Genomic DNA, 15,723 nt, shown 5'->3' with positions numbered 1-15,723 from the left:
TCCATAGTGGCCTGTGGTAGAATCATTGAACATGGCTTTAGGTGTTTTCCACGTGAGCAGAATCTAAAGTAAGACCTTGCATGGGCAGTGCGGGTTCTTCACTGGTGTAGCTACTCCTTCCACAAGGCTGTCAGGGGTGGGGCTCGGGAATGCATGTTACCCACCCGTGTGCTCTGCTGTCCTGACTTTGCAGATTGGCTATCGGCATGTCGTGGATGCTACTCTTCAAGAGGAGGCCTGCTCCTTGGCCAGCTTGCTGGTGTCCGTGACCAGCACGGGAGTCGTGACGTGCATGAGAAAAGTGGGGAAGGGCAGCCTGGACCCAGAGAGCATCTTCGAGATGATGGAGGTGAGGCTCTGCCTCTGAGGCAGGTGCAGGCACCTGACGGGGAAGGCTTGCTGCCTCTTGCCCCCTCGGTCCCACCGTGGGAATTCTCCCTTTGTACCCTTGACCCCAGACTTAGAACTTGGAGGATAGCCGGTGTGAGCTGGTTGTCTGAAGACCTAGCCAAGGGTGGAGGCCATGGGGGCTGCGAATTGGGAGGTAAGGAACCGGTCAGTCATTGTCCCTCATCCTTGCCCTCTCTGATCCAATGTCTCTGGATGAAAGTGTTGGGACCGATAATGTGGAGTTGCTTGTGACTCCAAATCCCAGGCTTTTGTGATCTGATGAGGGTACTGGGTTCCTGCCTGACCACTTCCTGTCCTTTGAAGGGAGTGAGGAAAGGTGGAGGCAGGGGGCTGAAGATTGGCCGCCTCCCCATATTTTCATGGGCCTAGAAGTATTCAAATAGAGGTGACTGGGAAATCCTTCCAGCCGCCTGGGGGTGGATTGCTCCCCACTGTCTGGCAGCCCTACCCAGTAGGGCGCGCTCCAGCTCAGTGCTGACTGATCAAGGTGTGTATGTCCCAGACTGGCCTGAAAGCCCCCCTGTGGCAGGGACCACGTGTGTCTTCCCAGACTCACCTTTGCCAGTGTCCCCTCAAACTTTCCAGAAGTCTTGGAGGACTTTGACTCAGACCATCTGAATTGCCAGGAGCCGAGTGAGCCAGACCTGGGTGTTTGGGCTTGGGTAACTAGCTCAGGCCCAGGGTTCATGCTTCATCACAGGCCAGGTTGCCATGCATGCTTTTCCTTCATTCCTAGAAACAGTGACTTTTCACTGAAGACACGAAGTGTTCAATGTCCATTTTCTCTTCTATAGTCTTATTTGAAAGCAAAGCTGGGCAGTGTATATGGTGTCGAGAACTCAGTCCCCACTGTGAGCCCTGGCTATGGGCCACAGCTCGCACATCTCAGGGGGAGGATGGCAGCAGCAGTGTGCCTGTGTCTCGAGGAGCCAGTGAGGACGTGGAGGCAGGAGCGGATGGCACAGGGTCCTACCCCAGGAGATGGCAGCCTTTCTCCACATGCTCGCTTGGGCGCCCAGAGCTCAGTTGTCTAGCCCCGCGTGGCAGTGGGTATCCTTTGTGGCCCATTGGTTAGTTGGCTAGTTTTTTGTCTTTTGTTTTTAAAGATTTTATTTATTTATTTGACAGAGATCACAAGTAGGCAGAGAGGCAGGCATAGAGAGAGAGAGGAGGAAGCAGGCTCCCTGCCGAGCAGAGAGCCTGATACGGGGCTCGATCCCAGGACCCAAGCCAAAGACAGAGGCTTTAACCCACTGAGCCATTCAGGCGCCCCTTTTTTCTTTTTCTTTTTTTTTTTTTTTAAACAAAAACACTTTAAAAACTTTTTAAGTTCTGCCAAAAGTCTCTCTAGACAACTGTGGCTTGTCTTAGAGGGAACTCTTCCCCACCCCCGGAGACTTTTGTGAGAATTCCGATATGTAAAATGACGAAAGTAGTAAGTAATAGTGAAAATTTATTGTGCACTTACCGTATGTCCAGCCCCTTGGTTTTTAGTGCTTTTAATGTATTGTGTCATTTAGTCCTCAGCCATCCTGTGAGACATCTACTGTGGTCATCTTTCATTTTCCAGACGTGGGAATTGAGATGTGTAGCAGATAAAGTCACTCGCCTACAGGGTTCCCAGCTCATAAATGCTGGCGCTAAGATTCAGATTCAGAAGGCGCGCTTCCAGAGCCGTCCCTGCCCCTGCAGCCCCACTGAGCCATTTTCACCTTGGACACAGGTCTGCCACGGCTGCCGGAGCTCTGGCTCATGGTGCTGCATCCTCCTCTGGGGCATGGCGAATGTGGTCTGCAGACCCTCCTGGGGGGACCGTGGCCCCGTGGCCCTGTCTCACTGCTTGGGTCTCACCAAGGATGTGGCCACAGGGAAGTGCCGCTGTGACACGCAGCATGTCGGGCCGCTGCCGCCAATCTCTGTCGTTCACATTCCAACCTCCCAAGTCCTGGTGTCCTGCCTATCTCCTCCCACCTGTCCTCGGTTCTGCCTTCATTTATATGGACAGTTAGCACCCCTGTCTGATTGACTGACATCTTTTCTTTCTCATGTTGTGGTAAAAATCTTTCCACAGTCACTTTGGACCTTAGCCCTGACTTTGCGTTTCATACAGTTGATCACTTCCCGCTTTTAGACTGAGATCTTCCCGTGTAAGTTTCCAGTAATCCCTGGACTCTCACCCTGTGTTACGGCGAGGGGCCGGGTTAGAAGGTCCCTGGAACCGGGAGGGTTGGCAGGGGTCTGGGCCCCAGCGGCTTTCTCCCTGACATTGCCGAGAGTGGAGCTCAGCACAGCGGAGTGGAAAAGGCTGGGGAACACGGCAGGCTCGACAAGGTGGGGGACTGCTGGTTAGTTCCTCAGAGTCTTAAAATGATCCGTGAGTCTTTCTTTATGACTTTTGTGTATGAGTGGTTTTCTGAGGGGTCCCCGTGTGGCTTCTGCGTAGGGGCTTATTAGGAACTCGGTGGGTTGTCTGACCTCTTGACGTGTCCTGTTCCAGCCGTTCCGTGTCTTTAGCATCTCTGCATGGCACCCGAGGCTGACGCCAGGCTCAGCTCCGGCCCATCCGAGCCTCTCTGCATGGAGATTTGGTGGCGGGTGAATGAGAAACTGCTTGTTCAGACATGTCCCTAGAACCATCTGTTCCTTCATTAGCCACACTCTTGATTCCCTGTGGCCTCCCTCTGCCTCCTCGCCACGCCTCAGTGGGACGTGGCAGTCACGGGGACAGATCTGGTTGACAGTTTTGCGTGTTGTCACAGCAGCGGCAGCACTCAGCTCGATTAGGCCGAGGCCGCCGGGACTGCTTCCTGCTGACCACCTGGGGGTTGGTTGGTTTGGTTTTTTCTTTGTTTTTGTTTTCAGTATGGAGATCTTTCTAGAGTGTAACTGCTCTGTTGTTGTAGTTGGGGGTTTGCTTTCCTATTGATTTGTTTCACTAAGTAAAAAGCCCTGGAAGGCAGATGGAATCGGTACAGTTTGGACCGGCCAACAGGCAGAGAGGGGGACTTCCCTGGTGCGGGCGCGCGCCTCACCGGCGGGTGTGTGCTCTGTCTTCCGTCCCGCAGACCGGCAAGCGAGTGGGCAAGGTGCTGCACGCCTCCCTGCAGAGCGTCCTACACAAGGAGGAGAGCCTGGGGCCCAAGAGACAGAAAGTCGGCTTCCTGGGATGATTTGGACATCAGTGCAAATGCGGGGTGTTTGGGGTTTTTTTTTGCTTTTCCTTTTAAGCCACAGTTTGTATATATTTTTCTTATCTGTTATAAATTTGAGGCAACATTTGTACATGTAAAATAAAGTATATTTTCTAGTCTGGTTTGGTACGGCTGGAGTTCTTCGGCAGCAATCCAAGATGCCATTTGGTGAAGCCCCCGGAAGTCTGGCCCTGGTCCAATGAGTGGCGACCAGATCCAGAGATCTGTTCCCAGGGAGAATTCTCTGGTCGTGCCTCTTCAGGGAGACTGAATTACCTCCTACTGCAGGAGTTCAAAACAGTAACAAAAACACTAGAATAAGGACCTACCAGAAGTGTGGTTTAAAGGAAATGCTTATATGTATTTCGTGAAAAAATTTTCACTTGCGCAGCTTTCAAAGTAAGAAACACATACACACGTCGTTCTTTCTCCTTGTGGATTTGGTGCTTCTCAGGAAGGAGGAAGGAGGCACATGCCCCAGGTACACACCATGGCTTCCACCTGGCTGGTGAACCTTCCTGAGTCCTGGGGAAGCCCACTTTCTTGCTTCCTGCCCTCCACGAAATCCACGCCGAGCCCCCTAGGGTCCGGGGCTTAGCAGCCACTTTGGTCCTTAGCCAAGCATTCTTATCACTCTTGTTTTGAAATTGCTCTGCATTTTTATAACCACTCCCTGATGTTTCGTAAGATTTCCTTTTTTCATCAACACAAAGAAGGCTGCTTTAGAGATGTTGTCATTTGATTACTCAGCCTGCCTTCATACTCCGGGGACAAAGGGAAGGCCGTTCTCCATTGGCCCCAGAAGGGTCCTCATAAGCCTGTATTCTACTCCGAGTGCAGTGTGTTGGAATTAAGTCTCTTCACAGGTTGAGCAATCTTTAGTTTTTTCCAAACGGAAACTCCCCAGTCAATCTTCAAGAGCCCCAGGGAAGGAGCTGATTCATGAAGGGTGAGTATCTCAGCCCCGGCATTAGCTCTCTGCATTTCAGCTAGACGGATAGAGTGAGTTCAGAACGCGTTGCCTAATGGAAGGAACATAATGTGAGTTGAAGCTTCGTTCCACAGGTCCTGGCACTGGCACCTGCTGGCATGGCCAGGTCCAGCCCTGTGGAGGCAAACAGCTACCTCGACTTAGACTTGGAGCTGCTGCCCTCCTGAGAGCACAACCTGGGTTTTCATTTTTAAAAAATGTTTTCCCAGCAATGGTCCCTCCAGGCGCCGTGACAGTGCTCCCAGCAAGGCCCCAGTGAGCCTGATCCCCCATCCGTCAACTCCTGGCTGACTGCCCGTGATGGGACATTGACAGTGGTCAAGATACAGCTGGAGTTTGAGTCAAGTTTAGAAGCTTCAGTCCTGGGGTGCCTGGGTGGCTCAGTTATTAACATCTGCCTTCGGCTCAGGTCATGATCCCAGGGTCCTGGGATGGAGCCCTAAAGCAGGCTCCCTACTCGGCAGGAAGCCTGCTTCTCTCTTTTCCCTCTGCCTGCTGCTCCCCCTGCTTGTACTCTCTCTCTCTACCTCTCTCTGTGTCAAATAAATAAATGAAATCTTTAAAAAAAGAAGCGTCAGTCCTGATGATTAAAGACATCAGACAGATGTGTCTTTGCCAGGCTGAGTGCCTGACTGCTACCCGACGGGGCTGACCGGTGGAGCAGTTACAGTGAGAATGGAGGTGAGAAATCAGTTAGCAACTGTCTCTGCCACTGCCTTTCCCAGGCCACCCGTACCGGTCAGGAGTGAACATCACACGTGAAAGGGAACCCCCGATGAGCAGGCTCTGTCCGGGAGAGGCATTTATGGGCAATGTGTGACGATTGCAGCTCTCAGAATAAGGGAAGAGAAAACTGATGATGGAGACTTAGGAAAATACTGTCCTGGAGAGACCCACGCTTCATCCAGCAGAAGCAGCGCTGACCGTAGTGACCAGTAAAACATCAGGGAATGCAATGTACAGAATATTCAAGTTGGTTCTGTTGTTTCTGTGAGTTCTTGGTCTCCTAAGTCATGTCTATCCAAGCCTGGGAATACATCAGTTTAGGATATTAGCTCACTCAGCCTGGGATTGTGCGCAGCCCCGAAGTGCTGGGGACTTGGCGCCTCCTGAGGCAACCAGTGGGGGGCAGCAACCGGTGGGGAAAGGCTGCTCCATCTGATCCGTGGGTGGACAGTTCCCGGAGGTGTTTGGTGCATTCAACTCACCACGCCGCTGGTGCCCATGACCCTGGTCAATCCTTTCCTTCCTGGTTTACCCTCCCCAGTCCTTCCTTCCTGTTCCTTGTGGGACCATTTCCCAGATAAACTACCAAAACGTGAGTCCTTGTCTCAGGCTTTGATTTGGTACTAGAATAAGCGTTTGGTACTAGAAGTGGCCTTAAAAAGCAGGACCTTCAAATGAGTCTTGAAAATGGGAGCAGTCATTTACCGATGGCTGCGAAGTCCCTGTTGATGGTGGCAGGTGGGTCGGCCACAAACTAGGCCATCCTATAGCGTCATCATTGCCAAGACTTGCCTGCGGGGTGATTGGGATGAGGTCCAGGAGAGGAGGTGTTGGGTCATGTGAAAGCTCTACCACATGGACGCATGGAGCCCACAGTACTTGTAAGAGTTGTTTAGTTAACTGGCTTCTAGTAATGATGAAAGGTCTTTGAAAAAAAAAAAAATGAAACCACCAACTTGTGATGTGCTGTAAAAACCAGAAGGCCTTCACGGAACAGTTTAAAGAGACGGACCTGCAGTTACTGGTGGAATGTGCTGACATTTGTCCCTTGGATTTGCTTGTGCCAGAGTGGCAAAGCCCCAGAGGAGATAAGCTGCCTCCTGGGCTGGTCTCCCCTGCCAAAGTCAGGGCTATTGTCAGGAAAGAAAAGGACTCGGACCTGGGATAAAGATGGAATCTTTATCCCCAATATTTGCCTGAATGCTTTAAGCAGGCAGAAGCCCCAGTCCCCTCACTGAAGGAGAATAGCCATTTCCTGAGAGAAGCACCAGACCACTTCCGTGCAGAGACTGTACATGAGGCAGAGATGATATATGCCAACCTTTGCCCCACTTTCCCTCGTTTTCAGACCAATGACTAGAGTCCTATTACAGCCCAGCCTGAGCTGGGAATTGCAGTCTCTGGTGTGGGAAGGAATAGATTCCTTATAGAAATAATTGCAAGACCTGATTTGGCATGGATCAGGGAAATAGGAGTGGGAGGGGACCTTGGGGCCATTATGACTGAAAATGACCTTAAATGTCTTGGTAAGGAGATCCGAGTTTTCCTAACTCACTGCTGGGATAGCCCCTTGAAGTTGGGACCTGGCAATCACCTGAAGTAAAAGGAGGAGATACCAGAACTGAACACACACAGAAAAAGTAACAACTCTCGGAGTGCCTACGGGGCTCAAGTGGGTTAAGTGTCTGCCTTCAGCTCAGGTCATGATCCCAGGGTCCTGGAATCGAGCCTGCTTGGTGGGGAACCTGCTTCTCCTTCTGCCTCTGCTGCTCCCCCTGATTGCACTCGCTCTCTCTCAAATAAATAAATAATCTTAAAAAAAAAAAGGCAACGACTCTTCTTAGTGATCCATAAGAGAAGTGAGGTCACAGAGCCAACCACTACTCCCCAAATTGGAGAGACCAACAAATACAGAGCGCCGCAAGCTACTGGGAACCCAACTGGGGAAGGAAAACCTGAACTCTAACTGGCAAATTGCTAGAGGGTCAATGTGGACGACTCTGAGAGTTAACACCTCCAGGGAGACCCAGCCATCAAGGGCCCCCCACACTGCTGTGAGTTTTCTCTCTAGGAGCTCAACCTGCTTCTCAGTGAATTTCAGAGAGAAATCCTCTCATGGCTCTAGCAGGTGGCAGGAGGAGGAGGAGAAGGGCCATTTTGAAATACGCAAAGCACCCCATTCTTCACAAGGCCTGCCCTTGGGAGAAAGAGCCTACCTGACCTGGAGAAAGGGAGATACCCACCTCAAGCCCATTCTAGCCATCCTGTCCCGCCTAGGGGTGTGTGTGTGAGGTGGAGGGTGTGGTGGTGGGAGTCAGATTCAGGGAGCTGAGATGCAATGTGAGGTTCTGGGGCACAGGTGCACTGAAAGACTTGGCCCTGCCGCAGATCACTTCCCCTCCCCCACACCTCATCAGCACCTTACTAAAGGCCTATGTACAGCAGTTCCTTTTATCCAGTACATTGTGTTTGGCCACAAAGTGTAACAAGTTATGAGGCACACTAAAAAGCGAAAAACACACTTTGGAGAAAAAGAGCAAGCACCAGAAACCAGACCTGGCAGGGATACTGGAATTAACAGACTGGGAATTTAAAACTCAAATTAAACTCTGGTTAATATGTAAGGGCTCTAATGGATAAATTAGACAGCATGCAAGGACAGATGGGAAATGTGTAAGCATAGAGATGGAAATCCTACAAAAGAACCAAAAAGAATTGCTAGGGAGAAAAACACTAACAGAAATGAAGAATGCCTACGGGTTGACCAGTGGATTGCACGTGGCAGAGGAAATCTCTGAGCTTGAGGATCTATCAATAGAAACCACCCCAAATGAAAAGCAAAGGGAACCAAGACTGAGAAGCAGAACAGAATATGCAAGGATTGTGGGACAATGATAAAATGTGTACCGTATGTATGATGGAAATTCCAGAAAAGGTGAGAAAGGAACAGTAGAAATATTTGAGATGATAATGACTGAAAATTTCTCCCAAATTAATGTCAGACACTAAGTCATAAATCCATCAGTCGATTGGCTACAATGGACATCTATAGACTACTTCATCAACAGCTGGATACAAACTTTTCTCAAGCTCACGTGGAACATTCACCAACATAGACCACATTCTGGGCCATAAAACACACTTTAACCAATTTAAAAGAGCAGAAATCACACAACAGTTTGCTCTCAGATCACAACAGAATTAAACTAGAAGTCAGTTACAGAAGGATAGATGGGAGATCCCCCAAATACTTAGAGATTAAACAACACACTTCTAAGTAACATCTAGGCCAAAGCAGATGTCTCAAGTGAAATTAGAAAATATTTTGAACTAAATGCGGGTCACCTGGGTGGCTCAGTGGGTTGAAGCCTCTGCCTTCAGCTCAGGTCATGATCCCAGGGTCCTGGGATCGAGCCCTGAATCGAGCTCTCTGCTTGGTAGGGAGCCTGCTTCTCTTCCTTTCTCTGCCTGCCTCTCTGCCTACCTGTGATCTCTGTCTGTCAAATAAATAAATAAAATCTTAAAAAAATTTTTGAACTAAATGAAGATGAGAACACAACTTATCAAAATTTGTGGGATGCAGCTGAAGCAGTGCCTAGAGGGAAAGTTATAGCAATGGGATGTGTATATTAGAAAAGAAGAAAGATCTGAAATCAGTCTGTGAAGCTTCCACCTTAGGAAACTAGAAAAGGAAAAACAAGTTAAACCCAAAATAAACAGAAGAAGAGAGATATCAAGAATGAGAGCAGAGAGCAATGGGATTGAAAACAGGAAATCAATAGAGAAAATCAATGAAACCAAAAGCTTGTTCTTTGAACGAATCCCACAGAAGGGAGAGATCTGAAGCCAGCAGGCTGTCACCAGCCATTTTCTTCCTTGGGGCCATTTGCCAATTCTTGTCATAGGCTGAGGATCAGTTTTGGTGCTCCTAGAAGGATCTCATGGGGGCAAAAGAGAAACCAGCAAAATGTCTGGCAAGATGGCACAGAGTTGGGGGATGATTTGGAAACTTAAGGATCCCTAAAGGCACGGCTGGGTTTATAGTTGTTGAGTTCTTGGGCTGTCTGGGGGAGACAGGGAGTTCTAGTAAGGTAGATCGAAATGTGTAGTATCCTATAGAGCTAATGGGGTTTTCTGTTTCTTGTGTGAGTTGTTAGAGTTGAAGACACCAAGTAAGTGCAGAACTGGGCTGATCATGCCTAGTTTATCCGTCACAAATGTACAGATCAGGTCATGTCTTGGCCCCGGAGTGGAGAGGATAGAGGGGCTGAAGGAGGCCATTGAGCTATGAAGTCTGTGTGGCTTCTCAGAGCAGTCTTCCCCCTCCTCCCACACTTTTGCATGTTGCCCAGCTGCCTCATACATAGGATCTTCTTTTCTTCCTTGCAAGGATCCCATTGTGTAGGCAGGGTCGAGATTATTACTCCTCTTCATGGATGGGGAATCTGGGTCTTGAATAACTTGCTCGAAAGGATGCAAATGCCAGGTGTCTGAGCTGGATTGGAAATCCAGGACTCTAGTTCTCTCTCCATGGGAACACTGCTCACCTTTAGGGACAGAACAAACAAGGAATGGGAACCCCAATGAGAGTCAAGAGTGGTATCTTGCCTCTCCCGCCATCCTGTGCCCCAGGGCCTGGCATGCAAGGACAGAAGCAATTCTTGTTGAATGAATGACAGCCCTAGACCAACAAGCTTTGCAAAGGAACGAAGGACTTTCCTAATGAGGGTCACCGAGGCCAAGGTTGTGTGCCATTTGGCTTTGGATTTGATTAAGGGCTGAGACTGCCTTTGCCATATTTTTTGGAGATGTGTACCCAGGACACTCTTACCCTTGAGGAGAGTGTGGAAAGTTCTCTGCCTCCATATGTGGGCCACATTCCTGTTGACACTGGGCTAGCAGGACTAAAAGGAAACAGCTGTGCAGGGCGAGGGGATGGGGTGGGGTGGGACCGCATGTTGGGCCGGAAGTTTGCATGTCATTTGGGCTGACATGGGTGGGGTGGCCAGAGATTGTTTTATATAACTTGGACTTCCAACAGCTTTGGAGAGAGAAAAAAAACAGAACGTGCTTAGATACTGAAATATGCCTGTCAGAGCTCTCTTCTGATTTTTCTGCCTCTGGGCTTTGTCATTAAGACCATCTCCGTGCAGGAAAATTGGCACAAAAAGACTGGCCCCTGGAACCCTCCTACTCTGTTGGTGGGAATGCGAGCTGGGGCAGTGATTCTGGAAAACAGAATGGAGTTTCCTCAAAAAGTTGAAAATAGAGCTACCCTATGATCCAGCAATTGCACTACTGGGTATTTACCCCAAAGATACAAATGTAGTGATCCGAAGGGGCACGTGCACCCGAATGTTTATAGCAGCAATGTCCATAACAGCCAAACTGTGGAAAGAACCTAGATGTTCATCCACAGATGAATGGATAAAGAAGATGTGGTATATACATACAATGGAATATTATACAGCCATCAAAACCATGAAATCCTGGGGCGCCTGAGTGGCTCAGTTGGTTAAGCGGCTGCCTTCAAGCTTGGGTCATGATCCCGGGGTCCTGGGATCAAGCCCTACATCGGGCTCCCTGCTCGGCAGAGAACCTGCTTCTCTCTCTTCCACTCTCCCTGCCGCTCTGCTTACTTGTGCTCTCTCTCTAGCTCTCTGTCAAATAAACAAATAAAATATTAAAAAAAAAAAAACAAAACCATGAAATCCTGCTGTTTGCAACGATGTGGATGGAACTAGAGGGTATCATGCTAAGTGAAATAAGTCAATCAGAGAAAAACAATTATCATATGATCTCTCTGATATGAGGAATCTGAGAAACAAGACAGAGGATCATAGAGGAAGGGAGGGAAAAATGAAACGAGATGAAACCAGAGAAGGAGACAAACAATAAGAGACTCTTAATCTCAGGAAAGAAACTGAGGGTTGCTGGAGCAGAGGGGGTGGGAGGGATGGGGTGGCTGGGTGATGGACACTGGGGAGGATATGTGCTGTGGTGAGTGCTGTGAATTGTGTAAGACTGATGAATCACAGACCTGTACCCCTAAAACAAATAATATGTTAATTAAGAAAAAAAAAAGACTGGCCCCTGAGGGTGATATATTCGTGCACAGACATGTCCGGGGTGGAGGGGGGCGGTCACTAGTGAATGTTAGCACCCCACTCCTGGCTGAAACCACCCCCTACTTGCTGCTCTTCTGGCTGGCTGAGGCCTCATGGACAGGGCCAGCAGAGGGGAGCTTTCATTCCGGGAGGAGGAAATCCATGGATGCCACCAGGGCTGGGAGCAAGTGCATTGCAAGTGTCCCCAGTGGTGGTCACCGCCCGGCCAGGGGCAGTGGGCAGTGGAGAATGGGGAGCTGGACATTTAATGGCTGGGAGCTCAGCATTGATGTGGTGGCTACAAAAAGACCAGGAATCTCCATCTTTTTGAATGGTGAGCATCCGACGACCGGCAGACCCCTTGAGAACGTGTCTCGTTCTGGGAGCTGTACCACCATGAGGTCCATCACGAGTGGACTCCTAGCTAAAGGTGATTTTCCAGAAGGTTAAAAACGGTCCCAGAACCATGTTGTAGAGGAACACAGGAGAAAGAGGAGAAAGGAACACAGAAGGGGATCACAATGGCCAATTTCAGATGTCTGCCCTCCTCGTCCTGGGTTGCTCCCCGTCTCTCTGCCGGGGGACTTGGCAGTAGGCTGAGAGCCTCACACTGGAGCCAGGCTGCTTTGCAGAGTGATGAGCTGCTCATCCAGGAGGGGTTTAAGCAAGCACAGGGGGACGGTGGAGAGGGTCAAAGTAAAGGAGCTTCCCATGCTGAGGGGTGGTCATACCGGACTGCATCTTCCAACCTACTTTTTATAAAACTCGGATGCCGACAGACGGTGGGCCACACGCATTCTTTAAGGCCTCCCAAAGCCACTAAAAAATGAGATGCCACAATTGGGTCACAAAAATAGTGATATATTTTAGAGATTTAAAGATTTATTTATTTCTTTCAGAGAGGGAGAGAGAGGCAGAGGGAGAACATGAGCAGGGGAGAGGGGCGGCGGACGGAGAGAGAGAGAGAGAGAGAGAGAGAGAGAATCTCAAACAGATTCCCTGCTGGGCACAGAGCCCAACTCAACAGGGGCCTCGATCTCTGGACCCTGAGATCATGACCTGAGCCCAAACCAAGAGTCAGATGCCCAAAGGGCAACGATATTCACAGGACTGGACTCCCTTTTAAAAGGTCAGCCTGAGGATGCTGGTGATGGGTGCAAATTCGAAGTGTGTGATGAGCTTGTCCTCTCCCAGGGCTGTCGGTGTATCTCAGAGGCTGCAGAGACCCTCCTTGGGAGACGTACCAAGCTTAAACCTGAGGAGGCCCCGAGCCAAAAGACAACCCCCACCGTGATTTTTACATAAGTCATTTTTATTTTTTTATTTATTATTATTATTTTTTATATTTTATTTATTTATTTGACAGAGATCACAAGTAAGCAGAGAGGCCGGCAGAGAGAGAGGAGGAAGCAGGCTCCCCGCAGAGCAGAGAGCCTGATGTGGGGCTCAATCCCAGGACCCTGGGATCATGACCTGAGCTGAAGACAGAGGCTTTAACCCACTGAGCCACCCAGGTGCCCCAACATAAGTCATTTTTAAAATAAGATTTTATTTATTTATTTGACAGTGAGAGAGAGAGAGCACAAGCAGAGGGAGTGGGAGAGGGAGAAGCAGGCTTCCTGTAGACCAGGGAGCCCAATGCAGGGCTCGATCCCAGGACCCTGGGATCATGACCTGGGCTGAAGGCAGACGCTTAACCAACTGAGCCACCCAGGGACCCCTGCATAAGTCATTTTAACAGCATGGGTGACTCCCGGTTGCTTATAGAGGAGCTCTGTGTAGTGCGTGCACACACACACACATACACACAGATGCACACATGCACACACACAGTCATACATGTACACACATGTACACACACCTGGGAAAAGCTGCAGGGTAAAAAATCCAGACGCTGCTCCCTACCTTCTAGAAAGCTCTGTACAAAAGCCCCCTTCCTGGACAACAGGTTACTTGCCAGGTTGGGCAGGAAAGAGTCCCGCTCCCCCAGTGAAGCTGTGATCCCACCTTGCTTGGGGGCTCATGTGGGACAGGTGCTTCATGTACCTCCCCAGGACCCCTCAGTCCAGCCCCACTCAGCTGTCAAAACACTCTCTCCACAGGGAGCTCTGATCACAGCCCTCCCTGCTTGGTTCTTTTCTGGCCTCGATTCCCTCTGGTCTGTGTCCAGAGTGTGTTAAGGTGGCTGGAGCATCCCTTTGCGATCGGCCCCGTCTGCCTCTCCAGCTTTCTTTCTTTCCCATCTCCACCCCCATTCGTGTTTAGGATCGAGAATGTGGGGTGCCCATAGTTGGCTGCCCCATAGTTGACACAAACTCCTTCCATTTCCTTGGCGCCCCAAGAGCCAAGGTGAGAAAACCAGGAAACCAAAGGAGTTAGTGAAAGAAAAATACAGCACGTTTTCTCTTGCCCTGCGCTGCCCTCCTCCGCCTGCTCCCCCGCTCCCGGCGCTAAAGGGCTGGGGGTGCTTGTTCTTGACCCAGATCCCTCCCCAAATCCAAGGGTGGGCTCAACAGAGGGCTCCTTGGCAGGCTTCTTGGAAGAAAAGGCCAAGTTACAGAGTACTGTATTTTCTTTGCAAACAATCCTGTGCTCACGGAAAATTGACAATTCCCATGTGGAGAGCATTGGTCCCCCGAAGCATTTGTGAGTAAGGCCTCAGCGGCTCAGTCGTCTGTGATGTTTCTTTGGCAAGAATCTCATGGACGGACGGACGGACATGGTGGTGCGTTCCCGTCAGGAGCTCAGGGGCTGCAGGCTTCCCACCTGCCCCACGAGCTGGGAGGCTTCCTGGGGTCGATGGATGAAGTAGTGTCTGCCAGTCTTCCTTCCTTACTCTTTTTCTCTTTTTAAAGGAAAAGCGTTTTGTGGACAAGTTATCTGGATCTCTGAAAATACCTCTTTCCTCATCGGATAAGCAGCGTGTCCACTTACTTACACCTGGGCGTGCTGTGGTTTTCTCTTTCATTGTTGCCACCGCAGTTGCTGACCGTCGGGCCCTGGGAGCTCCCCCAAGCTAGCTCCGAGTGCTCCCGGCATGTCTCCGTCATCCCTTGAGCACTCACTTGCCTGCTTTCTGGAAAAACAACTTGTTCATTTTTGACTTTCCCTGCCCAGGCCCTGGAATCAGGCCTCTCGCCCAGGTACTCTGGTTCCTTTTTGCGGGAAGCTGGGTTGAGAAGCCGGTGCTTGGAGGCTAGGGGTGCTGGGGGCCTTGGAGGGGCTGCTGCTCCACGGCCCTCCTAGTGACAGCTCGGGACCCGATGTGCACATTTCCATCTAAACGCATGGGCTCATCTTTATGTGTTGAAGTCCACAGTCGCACAGCGATGGCTCTAATGGTTATCCGCCACCATGGGATATCCTCCACCATTCTAGTTACCTGCCTCTCTGAATTGGCCCCTCCTGTCTCAGATGATGAGAAAACCGGCTCCCTTGGTCTATAACAGATTTGCTGATTTGATGGATGGAGCCCTGTATGTAACCTACCTCTTATCCCGTCCATGGCCCCGCACCCGACCTCCCATGCAGGATCATCTCCTCCTGTCCTCACTTGGACCCCAGCTCTCCATACAGGGTCCCTGTCCCTGCATCACCCCCCCGCCCCCCGATGCCCTTCTCCACCCTGTTGGGCCAGGACGGTCTTTTCTTCCTGCTCCACCCTGTCCCGTGTCTTCCCCCTCCCCCCGTGTGGTCACCTCTGCTTCAGGATAGGATGGTGGAGAGACAGAAATGTGAAGCGAGGAGAGGATTCCCTGGTATTTTTACCCAAAGATGCACCGAATGTATAAAGACAGAACCACAAAATTATCTATGCAGTCAGGCGCCGAGCCCCAGGTCACGGAGTGTACCTATTTTGAGCTAATGCTGGGGAAGGGCGCACCTCTACTCCTGCCCAATGAAACTGCTCAAGAGATGTGCACTTGGACAACGACCGTGTATATATCAGAATTCTAGAAAACAGGGTGCCTGGGTGGCTCAGTGGGTTAAAGCCTCTGCCTTCGGCTCAGGTCATGATCCCAGGGTCCTAGGATCGAGCCCCTCGTGGGGCTCTCTGCTTGCTGAGGAGCCTGCTTCCTCCTCTCTCTCTGCCTGCCTCTCTGCCTACTTGTGATCTCTGTCTGTCAAATAAATAAATAAAATCTTAAAAAAAAAAAAAAAGAATTCTAGAAAACAGTGAGTCTGCTTTAGAAGGCAGGGCCAGATCCCTGGGTGGGTGTTCCCTGGGCAGCCAGGCTCTCTCAGGCCTGCCTCTTTTGCAGGCTTTTCTTTCTTTCTTCTTCTTCTTCTTCTTTTT

General features: G+C 50.2%; 1 protein-coding gene across 1 annotated transcript in view; it reads left to right on the top strand.

Moving 5' to 3' along the window:
- EXOSC7 (exosome component 7) overlaps positions 1-3,721 on the top strand; it is a 34,472-nt gene extending 30,751 nt beyond the window's left edge. The window contains exons 7-8 of the mRNA XM_047696069.1: positions 194-349; positions 3,477-3,721. Of these exons, the coding sequence (XP_047552025.1) occupies positions 194-349; positions 3,477-3,581 (261 nt within the window). The 3' untranslated portion in view covers positions 3,582-3,721. The remainder of the gene's footprint in view (positions 1-193; positions 350-3,476) is intronic.
- Positions 3,722-15,723: the final 12,002 nt, after the last annotated feature.

The sequence above is a fragment of the Lutra lutra genome, chromosome 1 (genome assembly GCF_902655055.1).
Source record: "Lutra lutra chromosome 1, mLutLut1.2, whole genome shotgun sequence".
Lineage (NCBI taxonomy): Eukaryota > Metazoa > Chordata > Mammalia > Carnivora > Mustelidae > Lutra > Lutra lutra.
This window is presented reverse-complemented; position numbering and strand designations above follow the sequence as displayed.